Below are 26,591 nucleotides of genomic sequence, written 5' to 3'. Positions count from 1 at the left end.
ATTTGTAATATAGCAATATGTGCTTCTTTATTAAGACCCCAAACAATGAAACCCAATAGCAAGTTGAATGACTACTGTATTTTCAAAGGAATGATAAGCCAAATAAAATTCTGAGATATTTGCAATAACCATAATATGATTAAACAATTTTATTTTATTTTATTTTTTTTGCGGTACGCGGGCCTCTCACTGTCGTGGCCTCTCCCGTTGCGGAGCACAGGCTCCAGACACGCAGGCTCAGCGGCCATGGCTCACGGACCCAGCCGCTCCGCGGCATGTGGGATCCTCCCGGACCAGGGCACGAACCCATGTCCCCTGCATCGGCAGGCGGACTCTCAACCACTGCGCCACCAGGGAAGCCCTAAACAATATTTTTGATTTCCATTGGTAACAAAGTCACAAGTACTACCAATATTACTGTGGTCTTATGCTTATATTCACACTTGAAAGAAATGCTAAATTCCAGTTAGAGTTAAGTGTAAATAAAGATCTAATTTCTTTTCTCCCCATTCAAGTTCTCAGATCTCATGAACACTATCCATGGACTTAATGGGGGTCACTGGACCCTCGACCAAACTTCTAGCTACCCTTATACTTTAAAAGAGAGGAGAGGAAATAAGAAAATATAGTTCTAATTTTAATACGGTAAAATAATTTTGTTTCTCCTAAACTTCCTACTGCACACAGGAATTTATCATGTCCTCCATGGCATTCCCATTTCAAAATGATCACCATTTGAATTGGACATATACCTATATAATGCTTTCATTTAAATGGATTTTAATGAAGCTCTAGGCCTAGATAAGTGGATTTACAGAAGCGGGACATTAAAAGGCCATTTTAAGTTTTGGACCAAAAGGACCTCCAATTTATAGCTCTAGAAAATATCCATTCTATGGTTCAAAGATCCTTGTGGATTATAAAAGAGGAAACGACTAACAGAAAGGGAATTATTCTCCACATTATTAAACATGACAAAAAGCTTCTGAATTGGAGCTTAAAACGGGCTATTTAAGATTCCAGCAATTCCTGGGACTTTGGCAACAAAAATGTTCAAAAGCCTTTTATAGTTGCTGTCAGATTTCTGTAAAGCATTTGCGATTCCTGTGAACTTATTTATATAACAAGCTAAAAACCTGAAGCCGACTTGAAAGTCTTTCTATTCTAATTATGTAGAATTGGAAATGCCTAGAAATGATGTTCAGTGTTCTCCCAAAAATATAGTCCTGAAATGGTGGTTTCAGAACCGGGTGTTTAGAACAAGGAATGAGGGTATAGCTGCTCTGACTTAAAGGAGCAGTTACAGCAGACATACAAACTATAGTTTGGTAAAGTGGTTTCAAAGAACTGCCATTTAGCAATTCTCTCGGCAGTGGCACATTCTAAATGACTGCTCATATTGTTCCCTCCTGGCCTACTATAGTGGTTTATTTCTGAAGCTCTATAGTTCATGTGTAATCATGTAGCAAAATAATTCAGGAGATAATGACCCACCAGGATATCAGCTGATTGAAGCTCTTATCACAATACTGTTCCTGATTCTCTGGGGCTTCCCAAGCCAACTCTTTAACCCTTTTATGCTTCACTATTCCAATTTGACATCTGGCCTCTCTGTGCTCAGAAGACATTGCAGGAAACAAGAGTCAGTACGTACCCCGAGCTAGAAACACTAGGTGATAGTCCAAAGAAAGATACTAAGATTGGTTTGGGGGGAGGGTACCACACTTAGCAGCTTCTAAGATGTCTTCTAATGATCCCACCTTCTGGGATTCACATCCTTGTGTCATTCCTCTCTCTCTTTGATCGTATTATGAATCTAGTGACTTCTTTTTGATAAACCGAATTGGCACAAGTATTGGAATGTTAACCCTAAGATTAGTTTATGAAAACTCCCATCTTTCTCACTCTCTTTCTCTGGCTTATCTCGCTTGCTACATTAGGAGAAGCAAGGTGCCCTACAGGAAGCCCATGTGACAAGGAACTGAGGCCAACAGTCCAACAAGCATAGAAGAGCTGAATCCTGCCAACCACCCTGTGAGTGAGCTTGGAAGTAGAGCATCTCCACTTCTCACAATAAGATACAGACAGCAATATCAGAGATGGTAAATGACTCACTTGCATTTCATACCCAGCAAGGGAAGGCCTAGAATGGGAAAATGAAACTATCTCTTCCTAACTCCAAAGCCTGTGCTTCATTCACTGCATTATACTGTCTCTCCAAGTGAATTCTGTTTCAAATGGACTGTGTGTTGCCTATTTGGAAGTTAGAACACATTTCACTAGAGATGAATGGTGTGACTGAAACATACATGGCACTAAAACAACAGAAGAGGGCTTCCCTGGTGGCGCAGTGGTTGAGAATCTGCCTGCCAATGCAGGGGACACGGGTTCGAGCCCTGGTCTGGGAGGATCCCACATGCCACGGAGCAACTAGGCCCATGAGCCACAACTACTGAGCCTGCACGTCTGGAGCCTGTGCTCCACAACAAGAGAGGCCGCGATAGTGAGAGACCCGCACACCGCAATGAAGAGTGGCCCCCGCTTGCCACGACTAGAGAAAACCCTCGCACAGAAACGAAGACCCAACACAGCAAAAATAAATAAATTAATTAATAAACACCTACCCCCAAAATCTTCTAAAAAAAAAATAAATAAAATTAAAAAAATAAAAAATAAAAAAAACAACAGAAGAGAGGAGAAGGCAAAGGAAATGCAGGGGTGAGGCGAAGAGATGCGGCATTTACATAGGCTCCTGCACCAAAAACTCTTGAGTCTTAGCAGTCTGGTCCAGGGGGCTGCTCACGGGAGGAGGAATGGAGACAAGTATAAATGCCTGCAGAACCTGAGAAAATCAAGTGGCCTCATCCTACATTTTCTGACTTGGAGTTAGCTTTGACTTGATCCTCGGATCTTTGCAGATGTAATTAATTGGGGTTACCAAGATGAAATCATACAGGATTTAGGGTAGGCCTTAAATCCAAGGACTGGTGTTTTTATAAGAGAAAGGAGGGACAGATTTGGACACAGAGAAGTGGCAGGGAAGACAGAGGCAAAGACTGGAGCTAAGGTGTCACAAGCCAAGGAACCCCAGGAGTCACCAGAAGCTACAAGAGACAAGTAAGGACTTTTAAGGAAGTGGGTGACATCTTCTTTTTCTATAAGATTAGTGTAAGAGATTTAATTAGAAATAGTAAGCATAAACCAAGATGTATGTTATACTGTAGTTGAATATCACCTCCAGATTAGCACAATGTCATCCAAGCACAAAGAGGATCCTAAACAACTGGGAGTTTTCCTTCCCCTTCAGGAATAATAGTTGAGGAACGTGAGAAAATCTGATGGCTGCAGCCTAACTTGAATGTTAGCTGCTGTCCACTGCTCTTGAGCACTTTTATTCTAAAAACTTTTAAACCAAAACTTTATAGGACATGCTGTTCTAAGAAAGTCTTAGGAGACAGTATAAGGGAATATCATACCCAGGACAAAATGGCGCAACTAGAATAAGATCATTCTATCTGTGACTTGATAGTTAGATGTAATTAAATTGCTGGCCAAGATACCCCAAACCCAAGCAATTATAAATACTAACTAATGAAGCCAGGAAATCAAAGGATGAATACTGAATAATATTAGCAGGCATATCAAAAAGATCACGAAAAGCTTTCTATGCAGAAAAAGCATGCAAGTCTTTTAAAACGCTTTCTCTTACAGTAATAAAATGAACTTGAAATGTGTATTTTTTCTTGCTTATTGGCTTTGTTTCAAATGGGTATTATTAAATCATGATAGTCAATTAAAAAATATTCATCGAACTATAAATGTGCTTAAGTATATGTATATAAGCATGCATAAATATTTTATAAACTATTGAATTGAAACATGAAAATGTTCTCCATAGCAACCCTAAATCAAACTGATATTTCATTTTGGTTCCCCTGATGCCAATATATATAATACATTAAACGCAGAGCTTTCAAAGTATAAAAATGCCTTTGAAAACATAAGTAATACAGAGATGATGTTCAAATATACTATAATATACACCTTGGTTTATAGCTATTATTTCTTTCCCAAGATTACATTTCTATGTGAAAAATCAGTCTAAATATAATATTGGGTCATTAATTGTAATGGTGGAAAAAGATATTTTTACTTTGCACATTCTGACTACTGGGGTTTCTATGCCCATAGTGATCAATTACTTACTTCTAATTTGCACTTTTCCTGAAAAGCTCAAGTCAAATACCACAGAATTTATAAACTACAAAGGTTAAGGAGACAGGACACAGGAGCTAACTAAGGAAAACATAAAGATCCTAGTCTTTGACTTCAAAGTCACTAGTCTCCATAGAAGTACTTAGAGAACTAACTGCAAGGGGGGAATTGGGGGTCTTAACCTTTGGCATTGTTGAAAAGAAATACTGGTAAGTTCCATGCATTAAAATAACCCATGCAAAAACATTCTTGATGAAATAAAATAAATAACATAACAGACCCACTGTTGCATGTTTGAGTGTACTTTTGAGATGCTGAAATGCACTTGATGCATTCAAACATGAAACCATCAAATTTTACATCTGGAAGGGACCTCTGACAGTAATTATTCCAAAGCCCTCAAGAGGAGCCTAAGTTCCAGCAAATATGAAGAACGTGACCAAGGTCACAACTTAGTTAGCAACAGAAGTTGGACCAGAATAATGAACTAATTTCATTATACCACAATTTTAGTTTCTAAACACCAATGGACATTGAGTGCAGAAACAATGACTACAATCATATGCTGTGCCTAAAATAACAATTACAAAAATAAACCTACAGCCTCAGTTAAATCATTCACCTTTGTGTGTTTTTTTCCCAAGACACAGAACATTTCCATTCTCAAAGATCCCTCGTATTGCCCATTTGTAACCAAACCCATTTCCCTCCCATCCCAGTTCCCTACCCATCCTTAACCACGCATCTGTTCTCCATTTCTATACTTCTGTCACTTTAATAATGTTATATACATGGAATCATACAACATGTAACCTTTAGAACCTGGCTTTTTTCACGCAGCATACTCTCCGGAGAGGCATGCAAGATTTTGTGTGGATTAATAGTCTATTCTTTTGAATGCTGAATAATCTCCATGATGTAGATGTACCACATTTCATTTACCCATTCACCTGCCCAGTCACATCTAGGTTGTACTTCTGGGCAGCTCTCAAATCTGTCCACTTCACTCCATCGGCCCTAAATCCAGCCCCCATTCTCCCTAACCTCTATTATTATGGGCATCATACTGGTTTCTCTGGTTTCCAGCTCTTTTCTAAACAGTGCCCACCTTTCTAATACCCAAATCAGATCTCCCAAAACCATCCTAGATTCTCTAGGGGTCCTTAGATTCCTGGATCCTACTCAGGCCTCCCCTCTCTCAAGAATCTCATTTGTTCATTCATTCAAAACAGTGAAATGGTTTTCCTTTAAATGACTTATTCTAAAATAAAAATCTAATCTAAAAGCATTATTCTAACTCTTTAATAGCTTTATGATCAACAAAATAAAACTAACATCAGTGTTTTAAAATAGGAAAGTAAGTCTGTGACATATGGCATTAGCACTGCTTCATGAGGACAAGAAGAAAAATTGGAAATGTACAATAGGTACTACATTTCAGCAGGAGAGTCTTACTTATGAACCCCTTGAGAATGGGAAGATCAACCATATCTTGCAAAGCTGCACTATGACTCATGAAACAGAGAAGCTGTACCTAACCAAACCATGACGACAGACTAAGCTTAAACTTATCATTAGTTCATTCAGAGCCATGCATTTTTCTCATAGACTCAGAAACTTTCCAGAAACTGCCTACTTGACATATTCTGACAAATACCTAAGAACATCCCATGACTAACTCCAGCCCCCCAATCTTCTAGTATCCCTTCTCTAAGTCAGCCTTTTGAGACAACCCACAGTTCCAGCGTGTGTTCAACCTTGCTGCAGCAGGCTAATAAACCTACCTTGGAATTCAAGTATGTTCCTGATGACCTTTAGTCATTAGGTTTTAGCAAAAAAACAAAAAAACAGAACAAAACAGGTAACAACAACAAAACACCTAGGGAAAGGTATCAAAGATTTCACACTTAACTTTTTTTTTTTTTTTTGCTGTACGCGGGCCTCTCACTGCTGTGGCCCCTCCCGCCATGGAGCACAGGCTCCAGGCACGCAGGCTCAGTGGCCATGTCTCACGGGCCCAGCCGCTCCACGGCATGTGGGATCCTCCCGGACCGGGGCACGAACCCGCGTCCTCTGCATCGGCAGGCAGACTCCCAACCACTGCGCCACCAGGGAAGCCCACACCTAACTTTTGAACCTCTTGATAGAGGAGAAGGACTCAGGGAAAGAGGGGGAGTGGGTGGGGTGCAGATTACCCATGAAAATGGGCTTGTATATTATCTCTGTGGTTTTAAAAACATATATTAACATAGGTCTCATCAGTTAAAAACTATGAGTAATCTTACAAAAGAAAAAAAATGCTTACTCTCAGGAGATGATTAAACACCTACCTTGACTACCTGTATTTAAAGTGGTTATGATTCAGTGTCAGACTACTATTTTTTGCATCTATCTTAACTTGTATTTTAAAAGAAGTATATGGAGGTTCTAATTAGAAATTAACTGAAGGCCACTTTGAATCATTATACTGTGGGAATTAAGTGATACTGTTTGTGTGTTTTTCTTTTTTCCTTTTTTAAAATCACTAAGAGTTCAAGGAAAGCTTGGTTTTCACTGAAGAGGCAAGATAAAACAGCTTCTGACTAAATGTCTATGACATCAGTGTGGGGTGTCATACGACCTCTCTCTCCTCCTGACATATTTAATTAATGAAACATTCAGTGATTTTTTTTTTCCTCCTCCAACAGGCCTACTCCAACCCTGAGTAATTTCTCCAGCCTTAGCTCCTCTGACTTTCTATCGTGAAAAACACAGCTAAGCACTTGATTATATTTGGCCATATTTTTCTTTCTCCAATTTCTCAGTTTCTATTTTTAGAAAGTACTTCTATTATAACTTTTTTTTAACATCTTTATTGGAGTATAATTGCTTTACAATGGTGTGTTAGTTTCTGCTTTATAACAAAGTGAATCAGCTATACATATACATATATCCCCATATCTCCTCCCTCTTGCATCTCCCTCCCTCCCACCATCCCTATCCCACCCCTCTAGGTGGTCACAAAGCACCGAGCTGATCTCCCTGTGCGATGCGGCTGCTTCCCACTAGCTATCTATTTTACATTTGGTAGTGTATATATGTCCATGCCACTCTCTCACTTCGTCCCAGCTCCCCCTTCCCCCTCCCCGTGTCCTCAAGTCCATTCTCTACGTCTGCGTCTTTATTCCTGTCCTGCCCCTAGCTTCCTCAGAACCCTTTTTTTTTTTTAGAGTCCATATATATGTGTTAGCATACACTATTTATTTTTCTCTTTCTGATTTACTTCACTCTGTACGACAGACTCTAGGTCCATCCACCTCACTACAAATAACTCAATTTTGTTTTTTTATGGCTGAGTAATATTCCATTGTAAAATACTTCTATTATAACTTAATGTTCATCACAGTGTCTAGCACTGTGCCTTGAACTGAAGAGCTATTCAAAAGAAAACATTAACAACAAATGTTGTTGATTAGGGCCGGTATAAACAACTGCATTGTAGAAAAACTCTGAAAAGTAATTCCCCATTTCAAAGGTGTCTTCATTATTCTCCAGTCTTCCAAGAATCAGATCTCACTGACATATAACTCATATTCCCAACTTGAGAACATTCTAAGGCTACATCCCTTCATCAAAGTTAATTGGGAGAAAGTGTCACTCACCAGAAAATTCCACCTAACTGAACACTGAACTGAAATGGCCAGGCTCATATGGGGGCTGATCTGAATTTCTCATCAAGCAGCACTTTAAGGTATCATGGACAAGACTGCCTTAAGCTGGAAAAAGCTTTGATACTATCAGTTTTACACCAGGATCAAAAAACAATTTTCAACTTTTATTTCAAGGTTTGTTAATAAGTCTCTCCCCTTTTCGTCACAGTCATGAAAAACTCCTAATACTTGTGTTGCATGGGAACAAAGCTAGGGAGGACTTAAATTTCAGGTCAATTGGAGATACATTTTAAAAATACTATCATCGAGATTGATTACTGGGATACCTGGAAACTACCTTCTCCCAAATCAAACAGAACCTGGAGTGATGGTAAATTCAAATCAATAAACCTGTGATAAAGACTATCCTAAGAATCTATTTTCACTTATTCCTAAGACTCTAATCACTATGCATGACATCCAAATTCCTACCGCAATAGATGTTTTCTCTGGCTTATGGGAGCAGTGCAGCAATGGCTAACAGGTTTCAGCTCTCTTGCCAGCTTTGGGGTGGTTTTTTGGTGTTTTTTTTTTTAATTTTTAAATTTTATTTTATTTATTTTTTTATACAGCAGGTTCTTATTAGTCATCAATTTTATACACATCAGTGTATACATGTCAATCCCAATTGCCCAATTCAGCACACCACCATCCCCACCCCCCCACCGCTTTCCCCCCTTGGTGTCCATACGTTTGTTCTCTACATCTGTGTCTCAACTTCTCTTGCCAGTTTTGATTGCCAACTACTGCCTGCCACACAGTGGAGAGGAATTCTGAAGTTGCCTCTGGGCTTTGTGGAAGGGAATAGCAAAATCCATCAGCAACATTTGCCAGTATGGCAAACTAGTGCTAATTGCTCTGGGTCCTCTCCCAGAATGTGCATGGCTTGACACATGGAAGGCTATGTTTCAGAACCCCCTTTGCAGTTGCACAGGGCCACATGACCAGCTCTGGGCCACTGGCTGTGATCAGTAATAACATGCTCCACATCACTGCCCATGTGCACTTGCCAATGCCTCTCTTCCACAATTGTAGTAAACCTCAAGTCTTGAAATAAAGGTGCCACAAGTCAGCAGTGGAGTAAAATGATGAGCCACCCCCTTGGAGGAGAGCAGCTCTGGAGAGACCCCTGGAACCACGGTGGGACCTCCAAGGTTGAGAAATAAATGATGGTTGATTAAGCCTCAGAAATTTTGTTACTGTTGTTACTATTTTGTAACAGTACATTATAACCCAGCCTGCTCTGACTTCTACATTGACTCCCAGAGCAGGGATAGAAGGTAGGGGTGCCCAGTACTTGGCATTTCTTAGGGATCACAAACGAATAATCAGGAACACTGGTTGATCTTACATTTAAAACACCCACCAACACCATGGTGAATTTCCATCGGGCGTGATAAGAATTTTTGTGTTCACATTGCTGACCTTCATTTTGCTCACTACCAACTGTGACGAGCACTTTGGCTCCTACCTGGCTCCTTTATCCTTTCTCTATTCTTTTCTCAAGCACACATATGTTCCAGAGCCGACTTGACATATCATAATAATAAATACAATGTGTCTCTATAAAAAGCAAAAGGAAAAGTTGCCATTGTTGTGGCTCTTTTCAATGCCTGTGAGCACGGTAACATATTGAACTTTTACATATTTCAGTCACAGGGTCACTTGTGGCACCCTATATTTTTGTAGATGAACTATAGTTGTTGTCAATCACATCAGGAAGATTCCTTCACATTTTTACTTATCTGTAACAGCAGGCTTCCAGTAAAAAAGGTGTCTAACATTAGAACAAATGATCATTTGAAAACAAAAGCTTGTGTTCTTCCACAGTGCTTACTAGATGCCAGGAACTGTTCCATGAGCTTTACTAGTATCAATGCGTTTAATACTCCCAATGGCCTTGGGAGATTGCTACAATTTTTGCTGCCATTTTACACATTAAAAAATCTAGTGTGTGAGTTTAAATGCTCACAAACAGCACTGATTTTTTTCTCATCATAAACTAGAAGAGCATTCCCAGATGAAACATAGAATGAGCAGCTGAATTTCAGGCAAACAACAAAAATCTTTTAGGGTAAGTATGTGCCATGTATCACATGGGATATACTTACACAAAACAAATTTTAACTGAAATTTAACAAGAACCAACTGTTTGCGTTTTCCATCTTTCCTTTGCTCTACTCTTAAAATTGTGAATCCTAATAATTTCAAAACACATCCACTGACGAAATGGACATTAAAATACTCTAAAATCTTTTTAAAAATTGCATTTGTCTGAAATTCAAATTTATCTGGGCTCCTGTATTCTTATTTGCTAAATCTGGAAACTCAAAATTAGAAGCAATATTTGAAATTTTCATCAACGCTCGATATTTTTAACTTATTAAGCAACTAAGCTAAGCTGACTACACGTCTCCATCAAAGAAAGTTAAAGAAGATATGAGTGAAAACAAAACCTTTCAATCTAGTCTATGATAAAAATAAATGCCAAAAAACATTTCATTATAAAATTTGCTTTTACTTTCCTACTACTCAGCCTGTGACATTTGAGAAGGATCCAGATGATGATATATGATTCTGCCAATTGTCACATTTTATATCTAAATTGGTGAAAATCCTACCTGTGAGTCTCTAAAGCATTCACTTTGTTTGGATTTGGAGGTGAGCTTTGCAAGAAAACACAGAATATTCTTTTTTCTTTTTATTACTTTTACAGCATGAATATTCTAGCTCAGGCAGAGATGAAAGGACATAATAAATAGGAAACACTGCTCTCCCAATGTATGCCTGAAAAAGTCCTTGTCAGTCATATTCAGTAAAGTGCATCAAAAATAATGCTTACCATGGCAGGAGCCTGTGCTGAGTTTAACATTCTGGGGACAAACAAAGAAATAAGTGTAGAGTGAGGCTAATAAAATTTTCAAATCTGAGGTACCTCAGAATAAAGTGCTTCCAGAGACTCTTAATAACATCATTTTAAACTCTTGGTCTCCCTTTCGGGGTCTATTTCATGTAGGGCCGTGAGTTATTGCCAACAAGCTAATATCTACTCTCAGCACAAGCACAGTATGTCTCCAATCGCCATTCATCAAGAGCTTCAAAACAATGTTTATCTTTCTGCTTGTTGTGAATATTAATAAATTAAGATCTTTAAACTGTCTAGAAAGAAGTAAGAAATAACTGCCAAGAGCTCCGGTGCAGATGATGTATTTACATACATTAGAGAAGTACCATTAACAGTAATTAATGGTGCTTTTACATCTCCAAATGCATTGCAATTGACTGTCGATTTGTTTTGGAGGTGTTTGCAATCATAAAACAAATCTCATCCTAAATGGATACTTAGTAATTTTTAATAATTTTAAACTGTGATGCTCTATTTAACGCTTTAGTAATTACACACTGTTTTTTGAAGAAAGCTTTTTAAATTTAGAACTTTTATTGAACTTTATTAAAGTTAATGAGACTGCATTACTTATGTTCTACCTTAATTCACAATGTTTTTAAAGGTCATGAAGGCTAATGTAAAAATTTTGAAAAAAGCAAATTCAGGCAGTTAATGACTATACAATTAAAACATAATTCCACTACTCTCTTCCCCCACCGCCCACTATATTCCGAAGGAACACACATTTAGTAACATGGTATGTCTTCATGAGCGGTTTTACAAATGAAAAGTTTAGGACATATGACCGTTAGGAAGTAGAACGGACACAAATGTTGAGAAGAATTTCACCAACCCCTGATTCTCTTCTGACTTGGTATGACTTTTGATTAGAACTAGAGTACGCAGTGCCTGGCAAACTACACTAAAGGATATTTATATCAACTGAACTTCTAAAGAAGTTAAAATTAGAAAAGATATATCCCCTAAGCCAATACATCCTGCAATATTTCACTGGTGACTTAAGTCTCATTTTGGTTGAGAAAACTAAGAGTAAAATAGAAAATACATTTGCTCTGAGGGTGCCAAGGCCATATGGAATAGAAATTTGAGCTAAAATAAACCTGTCTGTAGTCTTTCCATGCAAGAAGGAAACTGTAAAAACAGATTTGGGGCGATCCTGATATGAGTTACTAAGATATCATTTGCAAGCCTCTTCAGTGTCTCTTTCAGTCCACTTTATTTCCACTAGGAACAACCGCTTAACCCTTGGAGAGTAGTTCTTTGTAACAATTCCTCACAACAATATACCTGCAAAATTAAACTGAGTTTCTTCGACCATTCACAGTATGGTGAGAGCATATAAGGCAATAATTCTAAATATACAACAAGAAACAAATATTTCACAATTTTACAAATTTAAGAAAATACGTAGGAGGAGTACCAAACAAACTTGGCATGTTTAAAAATACTTGGTGCTTGTCAACTCTCAAATAGTACAGACATATTGTTTGTATTATCAATGATAACAAGAAAATCATAAAGAATTAATCATGAGTATCTGCCTTCATCTTAGGATCACAATAACAAGACCGACATGCTGCACTTCTTTTGTGATGAGGCAAAAATCTAACACATGAATCCTATGAAGACAAAGCTAATAATTTTTATGTGTTTTTGAAGAATTCCAAATCAAGAAATCATGTCCCATCTTTGATATGAATGCTTCCTTCTACCCCACACAACAAAGATGAGAGCATAAAGAGAAATTTTTGATATATGTGAGTAACTAGATATACATAGGCTGACTTCAGTAAGGCTCTAATCTCAGAGATAAGGAGCCAGCATAGAAGTGTGTCTCCAGTAAATTAGCTCCTAAAAAATTATAACCTCCTTAATATCTACAGAGAAATCTTATTTAAAAAAATGGTAAATTCACCAAGCACACACCATTTTGTCATTTAACCTTTGATTTCTGTCATTTGGCGCTCCTTAATTCCAAAAGACAAGATTGACAGAGATGCCTCCAACACCTCATCTGCTCAAAGCAAGACAGTGAGATGATATCTAATACAAGACCTAAACATTTCAACTCCATTGTCACTGATACAAGGGAATATGAGTTCCAGGAAAGGAAAAACTGAATGCCATGCATGGATTTTTGCCATTGAGAAAAATCTACTCTAGCATGTGTTGTATGACACTGATACTTACTTTGAGTGGGTTTTTAAAATGATACCTGCTACAGTTATCATGGATCCATGCATCCTTAAAGTCTTACAGGTTATAGAATAGCAGGGGCAAATATTTTTATAAGCCACATGGCACTACTGTCGTTTTGTTCCCTGGAGGAAGAGATACTTTTCCAACTATTACACTACCTTTGTATTCCTGGGGTCAGCCGAATCTGGTCATGATCCTGGACAAAAACTGTGATGGAGAATTGGTTTTCTGTGGTGGAGATTCCTGGAGCTCATACTCTGGATGTGCGCAGACTTTTAAGGCAACCATGGCCAATCGAGGTAGAGAAGGTGAGGGCACTGATATTTTCAAGACACATGCAGGTGGTGCTCGATCGTGATGATCATTACTGATGATGACAACAGCTGCTGACATTTACAGAGGGAGTGCAATGTCACGTACAACATGCACAAGGCTTTAACATGTCACCTTACCATATCCTCACAACACCATTGTGACTTAAAACTATTAGCAACACAACCTCACGGATGAAAAAATAAAGGCACAGTAGTTACCTGGCCCAAGTTCACTGGGAGTTGAACTCAAACCTGTTCATTTACTGAGCCCATGCTGTTCATCACCACAGTGCCAGCTGTGTAAGGAGTCAGACTCAAGTCAGTCACCACTCCATCTCTTATGTAACCTTGGCCAAGTTACTTAACAGCACAAAGCCTCAGTTTCTCCATTTGTAATGTGCGGATTATAGCACTACCTGCCTTACAGGTATCAGAAAAAACATTTCAAACTTGGAAATAGGCAAACGAGATTACTGGATTCCTTTAGTATAGTGTTCCCACTGCTGGGTGTGACTTTCTGTTCACGGGGCTATTTTACAACTGACGGGAGACAGTAACTTGTGTGAGCTCTTATGGACCAGCAGGACATTATCCTGTTTTGTATCTGGCCCAACAATGTATCAAATCTCACACACACACACACACACAATCTCAAATCATTTTTGGACTAATTTTAACATCTTACTAGGTCCCTCACCCTCTTAAATTAATGAGTTGAATAAGATCTTAAACTGTGTTTATATTTGCACAACAGCCATGAAGTTGCCCTTCTGAAAACTGATTTTTAACACTCGACTGTTCTGAGAATTAAGTGAGATGATGCATACGAAATGTTCAGTATATAGGGCCTGTCACATATGATCCAACGAAGGTCATTTGTTAACATCATTGCTATGATCATCTCAATAATTGTCACCGCCACTACCATACTATTTAAATTTTTTAATGTTAAGAATTGTTTCTGTTCACTCATATTCAAATATTAACAGTGAACAGTTAATAACTAGTTCTGAGAATAGTTCCAAAATTACACTGTTACCCATAGCTGAAGCCACTTTACAATTTGGCCTTGAGAGCAGTTGTTTTGCAAATTACACACAGTACAGTAATGGAGTTATTAAGGGATCCACTTTCGATGCACAGAAAGTTGTGCATCAGCCGGGCTGCCATCACCTCTGTTAAACAGGATTCATTAGAGTGATAACTGACAGTTGTTTCCCTTTCTAAGTGATTGCTCTGTAGTTCCATTATGTTCTGTCAAGGAAGTACTACTCATTAATTACCAATAAACTGAGTACCAACTGTGCTTGCAGTAGAAGGTTTGGAACTGTTAATCTTGGGGTGGAGAAGGTGGTAGGAGGAGGAGAACGCCACCTGGACAGGTGCAGGAGACGCATGGCGAGAGGACGTTATTACAGGCATGGGCGGGGAGGGACAGAGCTTCTGAGAGGATGGAAGACCTCTGCTTTTGAGGCTCCTGGTATACTGAGAAAAGCAGAAGGGAAGAAATCTCAAACCAGTGGTCCAAAAAGTATGCCTATGTTTAAAAAAAAAAGCAAACTTTGAACAGGAAAAAATAAAATCAAAATAATTAAGATATTCCTAAGGTAATGACAGAACTTTTTTTTCTTTTTAAATTAAAAAAATTTTTTTTAAATTAATTTATTTATTTTGGCTGCTTTGGGTCTGTTGCTGCGTGTGGGCTTTCTCTAGTTGTGGTGAGCGGGGGCTACTCTTTGTTGCAGTGTGCGGGCTTCTCATTGCGGTGGCTTCTCTTGTTGCGGAGCACGGGCTCTAGGCACACGGGCTTCAGTAGTTGTGGCACACAGGCTCAGTAGTTGTGGCTCATGGGTGTAGTTGCTCTGCAGCATGTGGGATCTTCCTTTTTTTTAATTCAAAGTACGTGGCAGGTGAGTGGTCAAGAGGTATGGCAGAGGGCTTTTTGCATTCCAGCTAGAACACTTCTGTAACTCTCCTCTTTTGGAAATAATATCTAAAATCTAAATTGAGGCTTTTTGTGAAAATGCAGGCTGAAGCCCAAGGGTCGAGCCCTCTTCCCTCACCCCTCAGACCCTGAGCTCTGACTTTCAGTGAACCATCTGGTATCCTGTGCCCCAGAGCTGGGCTCCTCGCCTGCCTGCTTTGTCTTTCACTACAGAGCCATTAGGAGGCTCTTTCTAGAGATTCTGGGAGACACATCCTCGTTGCTCTCCAACTTCTTCCATCAGCCAAGCTGCATCCACAGCCACAATGGTCTTTTGGTTTCTCCAATTCCTGCCATGTATTACTTACTATAATATTTCTGAACGCACTTCATCACACAAGCTATCAGTCGGTTTCACATTCAAGTGTCTCACCTCATCAATAAGACTGCACCTTCTTGAGGACAAGGACATGGCTGTGAAGGATAATTAACAATTACAGAGGGCCACTAGTTTGAAATCTGTCTGGCCATGTGGGCACCTGGCAGAGCAGACAAGCAAGAACCACCTTTGTTTATTCCTCCAGAATTCCTCTGCCACAGGAAAGGGAGACCATTGCTTTTTAAAAATGTTTTAAAGGTATTTGTGGATTTCTGGCTTCAGTAGAGCCCAAGACCTATCATCAGAAGCCTCTGGACTCCCTGGTATGTGCAGACATCTGTTGATATCTGAGTCCCTGTTCTACAGTGTTTTTAAAAAGAGGATCCTGGGTTTCCTTCACGATCAAAAGAGAGCAGTGCTCTCTCCAAGAGATTGGTGCTGAAAGGTGGGAGAATATAGTGAACTGGGGCAAGAGGCCAAGAATTGGGTAGAGGTCAAGGTCAGCCAAAGGCCAAGTGAGAAAGACTAACAGAACCAGCTAATCAGTAATATATCTGGGCACTGAAGCAGGGGTAGGTATGACAGAAGAGGGACAGACCAAAAGGCCTGAGGGACAAGGGGAGAGATAGGAGGTGCGCACTGCAGGCCTATTCTGTCAGCTCGCGAGGAAGCGAAGAGCTTTGGGAAACTAGAGAATACAGAGGGCTCCAGCTCAGCCCAACTTGCCTTTAAAAAGGCACAAGCCCCAAGGCAAAAGCACTCCAGGCATTCTGGAAACACAAAGGGGCGCCATTAGAGGAGAGGAAGGAAAATCTCAAAAATTTTAATTTGGAATTAATTTCAAATGTATCCCCAAATTCCACGAACCAGAACAGCACAAGGAACACCTATCTACACCCCAGATCCATCTTGAGTTAACGTTTTCCCCATCTGCTTATCATTTGCACTTTCTCCTTATACACATACTGTTTATTTCCTGTCCTTATTTTGAAAATAAGTTTCATTCAGTGTGTATTTAAGAATAAGGACAGGGTTTCCCTGGTGGCGCAGCGGTTGAGAGTCCGCCTGCCGATGCAGGGGACACGGGTTCGTGCCCTGGTCCAGGAAGATCCCACATGCCGCGGAGCGGCTGGGCCCGTGAGCCATGCCCGCTGAGCCTGCGCGTCCGGAGCCTGTTGCTCCGCAATGGGAAAGGCCACAGCAGTGAGAGGCCCGCGTACCGCAAAAAAAATAAAAATAAAAAATAAGGACAATTTCTCTTATCACCACAGTACAGAAACCAGCTTCAGTAAATGTAACATTGGTACCATATTTTATCTAATCCACCATCTTCTTTCCCAGTTTTGTCTATTAACTAGTGATGTCCCTTATGGCATTCTCCCTGTCCATTGTAAGATCTAGTATAGGCTCTCATTTAGTGCCCCTGTCTCTGTAGTTTCCTTTGATCTCAAACATTTCTTTGACTTTTTTTGTTTCACAATATATCCCTACTTGTACCTTCCACATACTTTTTAATAGAACTATTCCTTACTGGGGTTTCTCTGATGTGTCCTGCAGATTGGATTCGGGTTACGTATTCCTGGCCCCAAAGCTGTACTGGCCACCTTGTGCCCTTCTCAGGGCATCACATCAGGAGGGACATGATGATTGCCCTTCATTGGTGATCTTTCCATTCTGCTCACCGGTCAAGATGCTGTCAGCTTTCTCCACTGCAGAGTTACCATTTTTTCTAAACAGAAGACTGCCTAGTATTCTGACTGTGGACAGTCTTCGTGGAGAGTCGCCACAGTTTCCTGCTTCAACAGTGCTTGGACGGAACCCGGCGCTCGTCACCCCGCTCCGGCCGGCCGCCCAGCGCCAGCCCTCGCCACCACCTCACGGCGCCCTCCGACCGCCCCAAGGCCCCCGCTGCCGCCTCCCCTCGGCCGCCCGCCATGAGGACTGCGTCCCACTTGAAGGGGCGCCAGCACTACCGCCAGTACTACCACCAGCACTCGGAGGCCGCCCTCAACCACCAGATCAACCTGGAGCTATATGCCTCCTACGTCTACGTGTCCGTGTCGTACTATTTTGACCACAGTGATGTGGCTTTGAAGAACTCTGCCAAATACTTTATTCACCAATCTTGTGAGGAGAGGGAACATGTTGAGAAACTGATGAATCAGCTGCAGAACCAACGGGGTGGCCGAATCTTCCTTCAGGATATCAAGAAACCAGACCATGATGACTGGGAGAATGGGCTGAATGCAATGGAATGTGTGCTACGCTTGGAAAAAAGCGTGCATCAGTCACTACTGGAACTGCACAAACTGGCCACTGACAAAAATGACCCCAATTTGTGTGACTTCATTGAGACTCATTACCTGAATGAGCAGGTGAAATCCATCAAAGAATTGGGTGACCACATAACCAACTTGCCCAAGATGGGGGCCCCCGAATCTGGCACGACAGAGTGTCTCTTTGACAAGCACACCCTGGAATACAGTGATAATGAGAGCTAAGCCTTAGGCTGGCTTCCTGTAGCCACAGGGGTGACTTCCCTGCATCAAGGCAGTGCACGCATGTTTGGGTTACCTTTACCTTTTCTGTAAGTTGTACCAAAACATCTACAAGTTCTTTCCTTAGTACCATTCCTTCAAATAAAGTAATTTGGTACCTCCCCACCCCCCAAAAATATTCTGATTGTATATTAGACAGGACGAGGATTTAGTTCACTATGTTTTAGTTACACACTGACAAAGTATACACATTTTTAAAAGCCTAAAAGTGTGTTTTGTTTGCTTTAAATAATGACACATGTTTAGGACCTGCATGTAATTGTTCACTTTGCACCATCTACCACTCTGGGCTGTGAGCTTTTATTATGCAAAAGCTGTGGTCTGTGAGCCATTGTTTGTCTGTGCCCCTTCCGGCCCTCTCAATAAAACAACACATACAATAACCAATAAACATGCTGCTTTTAAAATGTGGTCCAGAAGTGGATTTTCACATTTTGAAGTGCATCACAGGCTGTTTAAGCTAAGAGACATTTGAAATCAATTGATACAACATACACGCTTTTACAGTTGAGAAAATCAAGGCCTGGGGAGGAAAAAGTGCACAAGGTCACATAAAACAACAGTTCTTTACGAATGATTATAAAATCAATTTAAGGGGCCATGGCTGGCATGTTTTAAATTGAAATAAAAAATGTCTGAGTGCTCAGCATATAGCAAGGGTAAATATTGTTTGGTGCAACTTTTGTTTTAACTACATGTGTTTATGAGTATGTATGCTCCTCTTTGTTGGGTAACGATATTAAATCTATTTCTTACTGAAGGTCATGGTTAAAAACCTTTAAAAACAAACAAACAAACAAACTCCACGAGAACCTAGGTCTTCCAACTTAAGAACCAGCAATCACTCTACTAGAAAAGTTCTTCTTTAACTTTAGTGTAAAAATAAATAAAGGTTGAAATGCAGTTTCTATTTCAAAAGGTCTGGGTTGGGATCTGAGAATCCGTATTTTGCATAGGCCTGTGGGTGATAATAAGCCACTGGTGTTGGTTTGTGGACACCTTTGAGAAGCATGGTGGAAACGTTATATCCCAGGAGGGACCTGGTTTACTGTGAAGGATATCTACATGAAGTAGGTATCAAATATATATATATATATATATATATATATATATTTTTTACATTTGTTAACAATTTAAATATGAATAACTAATTCTTGGAAATGTTTAGATTAAAACAAAACCCAAAAAACCTTCTACAGAGAATCAGCTCAACTCACAGCCCAGAAAATGTGCTTACTGTGATAGTCCTAAGAATGTAGGGACTTCTAGTATTCATGATACGCCACACAAGAAAACCAATGCACCAATAATCCTGAGGGTTGGGATTAGTTCCCCCAAATTACAGATGAGCAAACAAGTTCAAACATCTTATTTTGTCCAAGGTCATACTGCTTGAGAACAGAATGGAATGGATTAGAATCTAGCCAATTCCTAAGGTCATGCTTCTGTTATACTCACAGACTCAAACATGGATATTATTTGTACACATAAACATGCTTTAGACATGCCACATATACAAATATGCACGTTAGCATTTTTCTAAGCAGTCTACAGTATTCAAGAGTCAGACATCAGTGAGAGGAAACGAATGTGTTCATCAAACTCTAGAATTGTGTGCCTTCTGATGTGGCTCAAGCAACACCATTAATATTATCAAAATTAAAGGGGTCTCTTCAAAACAGTCCCATTCGATTTGGGGGGGGCAGTTAGAAGGCTGGGGGGGGGAAGAGTGAGCAGCAAATGACAAGCACTACAAACAAGATTCCATCACCTATAACTTAGATTTCATTCAGTATATTTAGTTCAAACGCTGGCACTTTATACAAATAGCTTGTCACGTAAAGTGCAAACAACTCTCTTTTGACAAAGTGATACGGCTTTGGAGCTGGGTTAACTGCTTTATATACGGCAAAGCTCTTTAAGTGACAAATGAAAGCAGAGTCTTGAAATTACAGTGATATGGAATTACTACACAAATTCTTTCTGGTTTGATGGGGGTTGTGGGGAGGGAGCAAAAGGATAGCATTCTGCAATTAATTAAGAAGAAAATCTGAGAGGATATGAAGTCAGATTTTTCTAACCTTGACTCTGTAAAATGGACTTTGAACATACTGGCACAAAATTGAGATATGGTCCCAAAAACTTCAAATGAGATGTACAATGTTGTTTAAAGATCTGGCTGAAGTGCTTCTTTTGACCTAAATGATGCCCAGCACGGGTGCAGTAATTATCTCTGCTAGAGATGTTTGGTGTGCTGGCATTGAAACCTTTCGATATGTTTGATAATGTAGCTTTTTGTGTACACACACTGCTTTCCCAAGCTGTCTACATCAGTGGCATGTTCAAATGAAGCCAAATAATTTAAAAGGCTCTGCTTTCACGCTGGCTTTATTTAGCTTGAATAAACATTGCCAGTCAATCTCATATAAAACCTCACTTCATAAATGTAGCTGCCCTGTGCTCATCTCTTAATAAGGATTTGTACAAAGAGACCAGTTGGGCAACATAGCTCTGATAGATGATTAATAAGAAATATAGGATTTCTTTCTTAAAAATCATACTATGATCATAAGAGGGCAAATTCATTATCCATAAATCAAAAGGAGCAAAGGATTTCAGTTGTATCAGAAGCCTTATCTGACTTCAATCTGACAGTTAACTTTAGGCCGTAAATGATTAAATAAAAGTCTAAGTTCACCCAAGCCTGGCAAAAATAAAACTCAAAGCCCAGAAACTTCAAATAACATAAGAAAAAGTCACAGAATTTTTAACCTCAAAAGAAATGGAGAGGAGATGTATGATAGGACGGAAACTGTGATTTCAGATGGAGGGTCTCTTTTGCTGTTTGTGTTTTTCAGAACTAGATTTAAATCTTGCAATACCCTCCAACAGAAAATAAGGTTTTGAGAGTAATGTGACCGATTTTAACTTTTTAAAGAAAACTTTAAAATTGAGATATTGCATCTATAAAATGTGGCCGCAAAATCTTTAACATCCCTTCCAGTGACAGGTAGGGGGTCTATCTCCTTGAGTCTGGTGGGCTCGGTAAGTACTCTGACCAAGAGAATTCAGCCGAACTTACTCTGCCCAGGTCTTAAGAAACTGTTGTGTCCACTTACTCTCTTAAAACACCAGCTCTTAAAGTCATGAACTGTTCTAAGTTAAGAAGTCTGACCATCTTGAGGTCAATATGTCCTGAGAAAGCCCGTTTAGATAGCCCCAGGGGGTGGGGCGGGGAGAGAGAGAAGGCGCAGGGGGGAACCTAACTGACTTTCTGCCATTGGAGTCGCCCCAGTCGAGGCACCAGACTTTACTGGATGAGATAAGCCAATCATCCTTGCACTGCCCTTTGCGAATCCCTGACCCACACCATTGTGAGATATAATACCAACAAACTGTTTTCAGCTGTTATGTTTTTCAATGGTTTATTACACGGCAATAGGTATCCAGAACATATAGTAAGGTGGGATAATCTTAAGTGTGCCACTCTGCATTTTTGCATATGTATACACACAGGTAACCAGGACCCAGACAGTGAAACACTGTGTTTCCATTACTCCAGAAGACTCCCTCCGCCCCTTCCTAGACAGTGCCCTCAATAAACTACCCCCCACCTACACACCTACACACCTACACACACACACACACACACACACACACACACACACACACACGTAAGCGCTATTCTAAAGTCTATCACCATTGGTCAGTTCTGTCAGTTCTTGAATTTTCCAATACAGTACATCATACAGTAGGTTCTCTTCAGTAGCCAGCTTCTTTCATTCAACTGTCTGTGAGATTCATTAATGTTGCTGCATGGGACAGTAGGTGGTATGTTTTCACTGCTGTGAAGTATTCCATTTTATAAGTCTACTACATTTATCCATGTGGTGACTGAAGGACATCTGGGCTGCTTCTAGTTTTGGCTTTTCTAAAGAAAGCTGTTATGAACATTCTTCTCCAGTCTTTTGGTGGATAAATGCATTCATTTTGGGGGTATAAACCTAGGAGTAGGGTTTCTGGACTTTGGGGTAGGGTGTATGTTGACAAAGGATTAGTTCAGATTCTGACTACTTAGGGATCTGCTCATCAGGGTTGTGTTGTAGTTTCTTCTGTCCCTGTATCTAGCAAATATTGAGAAATAATCATGCCAAGCATTAAGTTAAGCTATTTATGATTTGTCCTTCCATATTTGACCTCTCCTGACTAACTGCACAATAGTATTGTTCTCAACAATGTCTACTGTCATGAAAATGACACTGTTCTTGGAAAAATCCTATCAGGCAAAGTCAACCTCTAAAATGGCATTGTAATAAATATGCAGAAATGTCACTTTTTGCATTAGCCCAAAGGTTTTGTATAGCTTAAGGATATGTGCAGTAAGCTAACTATAAAAATAGAAACTTGACAGTGGGTATGTATGTGTGTGTCAAAATAATATTACTCTTTCTGGGAGTATGGAAGAAAAAATGACACAATATCCACCCACATGATTTTTATAGATCTGCCTCTTTGCCAGATGTCACCTTTTATAAGCTGCTTTATAAAAACATGACAGTATAAGTGCACTAGTGTGTTTATTGCTTGATAAACTTTAGTAATAAACTTAGGATTGGCTGGAAATTAAAGCCTTAGAGAACCTATTCATTAAGCATTTAGGACAAGTGAATAAACAAAAAATGCAAACTATTAAGTGCTCAATGTATGCAGATCAAGGTACTGGCAGCAAGCACTATTTCTCAGTAGGTATGTCCTACAGAAATATCTGCCAGTTTCCGTGCCATTGAGCTAAACACATTACAGCCATACCTAAAGGATGCCGCTCGCAATGCTACAAATTTGAGTGAAATCCAGAACCTTAACAATCGCCATAGGCTCACTAGAAACACATTAAGCCTTTTTCTAAAGTGTTCTGTAACTCAGCACAGCATATTTTACATATGGCAAACGGCGTTTCCAACAACTATTTTTCTGAAAAGACTTCAGGAATTGCTTAAATAGCACACACTCACTATTTTCTTTATCGGTGGGGTATATATAGCAGTGTTTCTTGAAGAATACCCTGAGGATTGTTGAATTATCTATAGTGACTGGTAAAAACAGAGATTCCAGAGTCCACTCTTAATTGACTGAAACAAAATCTCTGAGGTAAGAGGCCCAAGAAACAATGTTTCATTAAGTGACTCCAAATGATTCTTATTCACAATAAAATTTGTAAACCATAGCTGTACAGGAATCTTAAAATAAATTTTCAGGGCAAAGTATATGGTTCCAGTAATGTGTCAATTTTAAGTGAATAATATATATCCTTATAACTTTAAGGTTCAATTTTTTACTCAACTTTATATTTTAAAATAATCAAACAACTTGTATCCATTTAAATTACTTTTTTCCTTATAGGTATGTATGAGGATCAACCAAACAAAGTCTAATTAAGGACTTTTGAAAATCAATCCCTGTAACAAATACATACATCACTAAACTTTTCTGAGGATTCTATTTACCCTGGGACTGACATTTGTAATCTTTGATAAACATGAAATGCGGCAACTCTCAAAATGAAACCATCCCTTTATCAGAGGGTCTGTTAGAATTCCTCTGTTTCTCATTAGATTTTTCTATTGCTTACTCTTCACAATGAATCCCATCCATACCCAAATTTCATGGATACTGCAATAGTTAACTATCACAAAGTGACCAACATGCAGTTTGCATGGGATGGAACCTCATAAAAATGCTAATAAAAATATTAAAATAATGATATTATTTTTCCATTAACAAATCACTGCACCAAGGAGACAGTTAATATGTAGGAGAAACTGTCAAAACTCCATAGGTTGACTACAGGACATTAGTACTGGGAATTACTAATCCAAGATTCCATATCGGCCACCTAAAAAAGCTCAACACATCATGACACAATGCAGCGACAAAGCAGTATAGGATTTTCTGGACATGAGACATACTGAAAATCACCCCCCTATCAAATCACAATAAGAAGCAAAGAGTGCCTGCCTCTTTCCTTGGAAGTTAAAAGGAAGATTTTCTTCTCTGAAAAGAACAGCACTGAATCAAGAGTGAAATAGAAATCAGAAAAATAAACTATGGGGAAATTGAAGAGAAAGATATGGGATTAATAGAGGGAAATGTTCCTTCATAAAAAGAACCTAGTTGTTTAAAAAGAGAGAAAGAGAAAGAAAGAAAAAAAGCCTTCAGGAAGCAGTGAAATATATCAAGTAAATTCCGCCCAAGTCCCAAGTCCTTTGGGCCTTGTCACAACACATACACCTCATCAGAAGGGTCAGAACCACAATTACTGGCATCCTGAACATGTGATGTGATGGAGGGGGCATCACATTCCTCATCAGCAGAACTATATTCCTGTTGGACTACAGTACTCATTACCTGACATTTTATGAGTTTATGAATCTCTGTATTAAGTTCCTATTAGTGCTGTAACAAGTTAACTGTAAACTTCGTGGCTTGGAATGACACAAGTTTATTCTCTTACAGTTTTGGAGGCCAGAAGTCTGAAGTCAGTTTCACAGGGCTGAAGGCAAGATGTTGACTGGGCTGCTTCCTTCTGGAGGCTTGAAGGGGAGAATCCATTTCCATGCCTTTTTCAGTTTCTAGTGGCTGCCTGTATTCCTTGGTTTGTGACCCCTTCTGCAATCTTCAAAGAGCATCACTGCAACCTCTGCCTCTGTTGTCATATTTCCTTTTTTCTAAATGCTGAATCTCTTGCCTCCCTCTTACAAAGACCCTTTGATTATGCTGGGCCCACCCAGATAATTCAGGGTATCTCATCTCAAGATTCTTTTTTTTGTTGTGTTTTGGGGTTTTTTGTTTTATTTACTTATTTATTTATTTATTTTTGTGGTACGCGGGCCTCTCACTGTTGTGGCCTATCCCATTGAGGAGCACAGGCTCCGGACACGCAGGCTCAGCGGCCATGGCTCACGGGCCCAGCTGCTCCGCGACATGTGGGATCTTCCTGGACCAGGGCACGAACCCGTGTCCCCTGCATCAGCAGGCAGACTCTCAATCACTGTGCCATCAGGGAAGCCCCTGTTTTATTTTTTAATAGATCTTTATTGGAGTATAATTGCTTCACAGTACTGTGTTGCTGTTGTATAACAAAGCGAATCAGCCATATGCATACACATGTCCCCAAATCCCTTCCCTCTTGAGCCTCCCTCCCATACCCCCTATCCCACCCCTCTAGGTCATCGCAAAGCACTGAGCCGACCTCCCTGTGTATGCTGTTGCTTCCCACCAGCCAACTATTTTACATTCGGTAGTGTATATATGTCGATGCTACTCTCATTTTGCCCTAGCTTTGCCCTCCCACACCATGTCCTCAAGTCCATTTTCTCTGTCTACCTCTTTACTCCTGCCCTGCAACTAGGTTCATCAGTACCATTTTTTTTTTTAGATTCCATATATATGCATTAGCATACGGTATTTGCTTTTCTCTTTCTGACTTACTTCACTCTGTATGACAGACTCTAGGTCCACCCACCTCACTACAAATAACTCAATTTTGTTTCTTTTTATGGCTGAGTAGTATTCCATTGCATATATGTGACACATCTTCCTTATCCATTCATCTGTTGATGGACGTTCAGGTTGGTTCCATGTCCTACTGTAAATAGTGCTGCAATGAACATTGTGGTACATGTCACTTTTTGAATTATGGTTTTCTCAGGGTATATACCCTGTAGTGGGATTGCTCGGTCATATGGTAGTTCTATTTTTAGTTTTTTAAGGGACTTCCATACTGTTTTCCATAGTGGTTGTATCAATTATATTCTGACCAACAGTGCAGGAGGATTCCCTTTTCACCACACCCTTTCCAGCATTTATTGTTTCTAGATTTTTTGATAATGGCCATTCTGACTGGTGTGAGGTGATACCTCACTGTAGTTTTGATTTGCATTTCTCTAATGATTAGCGATGTTGAGCATCTTCTCACGTGCCTCTTAGCCATCTGCATGTCTTCCTTGGTGAAATGTCTATTTAGGTCTTCAGCCCATTTTTTAACTGATTGTTTTTTTTGAAATTGAGCTCCATGAGCTGTTTGCATATTTTGGAGATTAATTCATTGTCTGTTGTTTCATTTGCAAATATTTTCTCCCATTCTGAGGGTTGTCTTTTTGTCTTGTTTATGGTTTCCTTTGCTGTGCAAAAGCTTTTAAGTTTAATTAAGTCCCATTTGTTTATTTTTGTTTTTATTTCCGTTACTGTAGGAGGTGGGTCAAAAAAGATCTTGCTGTGGTTTATGTCAAAGAGTGTTTTTCCTATGTTTTCCTCTAAGAGTGTTATAGTGTCTGGTTAAGTGTTTAATCCATTTTGAGTGTACTTTTGTGTACAGTGTTAGGAAGTGTTCTAATTTCATTCTTTTA

At 39.6% G+C, this 26,591-nt stretch overlaps 2 protein-coding genes across 3 annotated transcripts in view; one reads left to right on the top strand and one right to left on the bottom strand.

Moving 5' to 3' along the window:
* The window catches only part of FHIT (fragile histidine triad diadenosine triphosphatase), a gene marked incomplete at both ends in the record, with an annotated part of 788,392 nt that overhangs the window by 540,993 nt on the left and 220,808 nt on the right, over positions 1-26,591 (bottom strand). The window lies entirely within an intron of this gene.
* LOC307058830 (ferritin heavy chain-like) lies at positions 17,563-18,129 on the top strand (the record flags this gene model as incomplete). The annotated part of the gene is made up of 1 exon (XM_079712524.1): positions 17,563-18,129. One exon carries the CDS (start codon positions 17,563-17,565, stop codon positions 18,127-18,129), a length of 567 nt encoding a protein of 188 aa, XP_079568650.1.

Source organism: Hyperoodon ampullatus, assembly GCF_949752795.1.
Source record: "Hyperoodon ampullatus genome assembly, chromosome: 10".
NCBI classification, from domain to species: domain Eukaryota; kingdom Metazoa; phylum Chordata; class Mammalia; order Artiodactyla; family Ziphiidae; genus Hyperoodon; species Hyperoodon ampullatus.
This window is presented reverse-complemented; position numbering and strand designations above follow the sequence as displayed.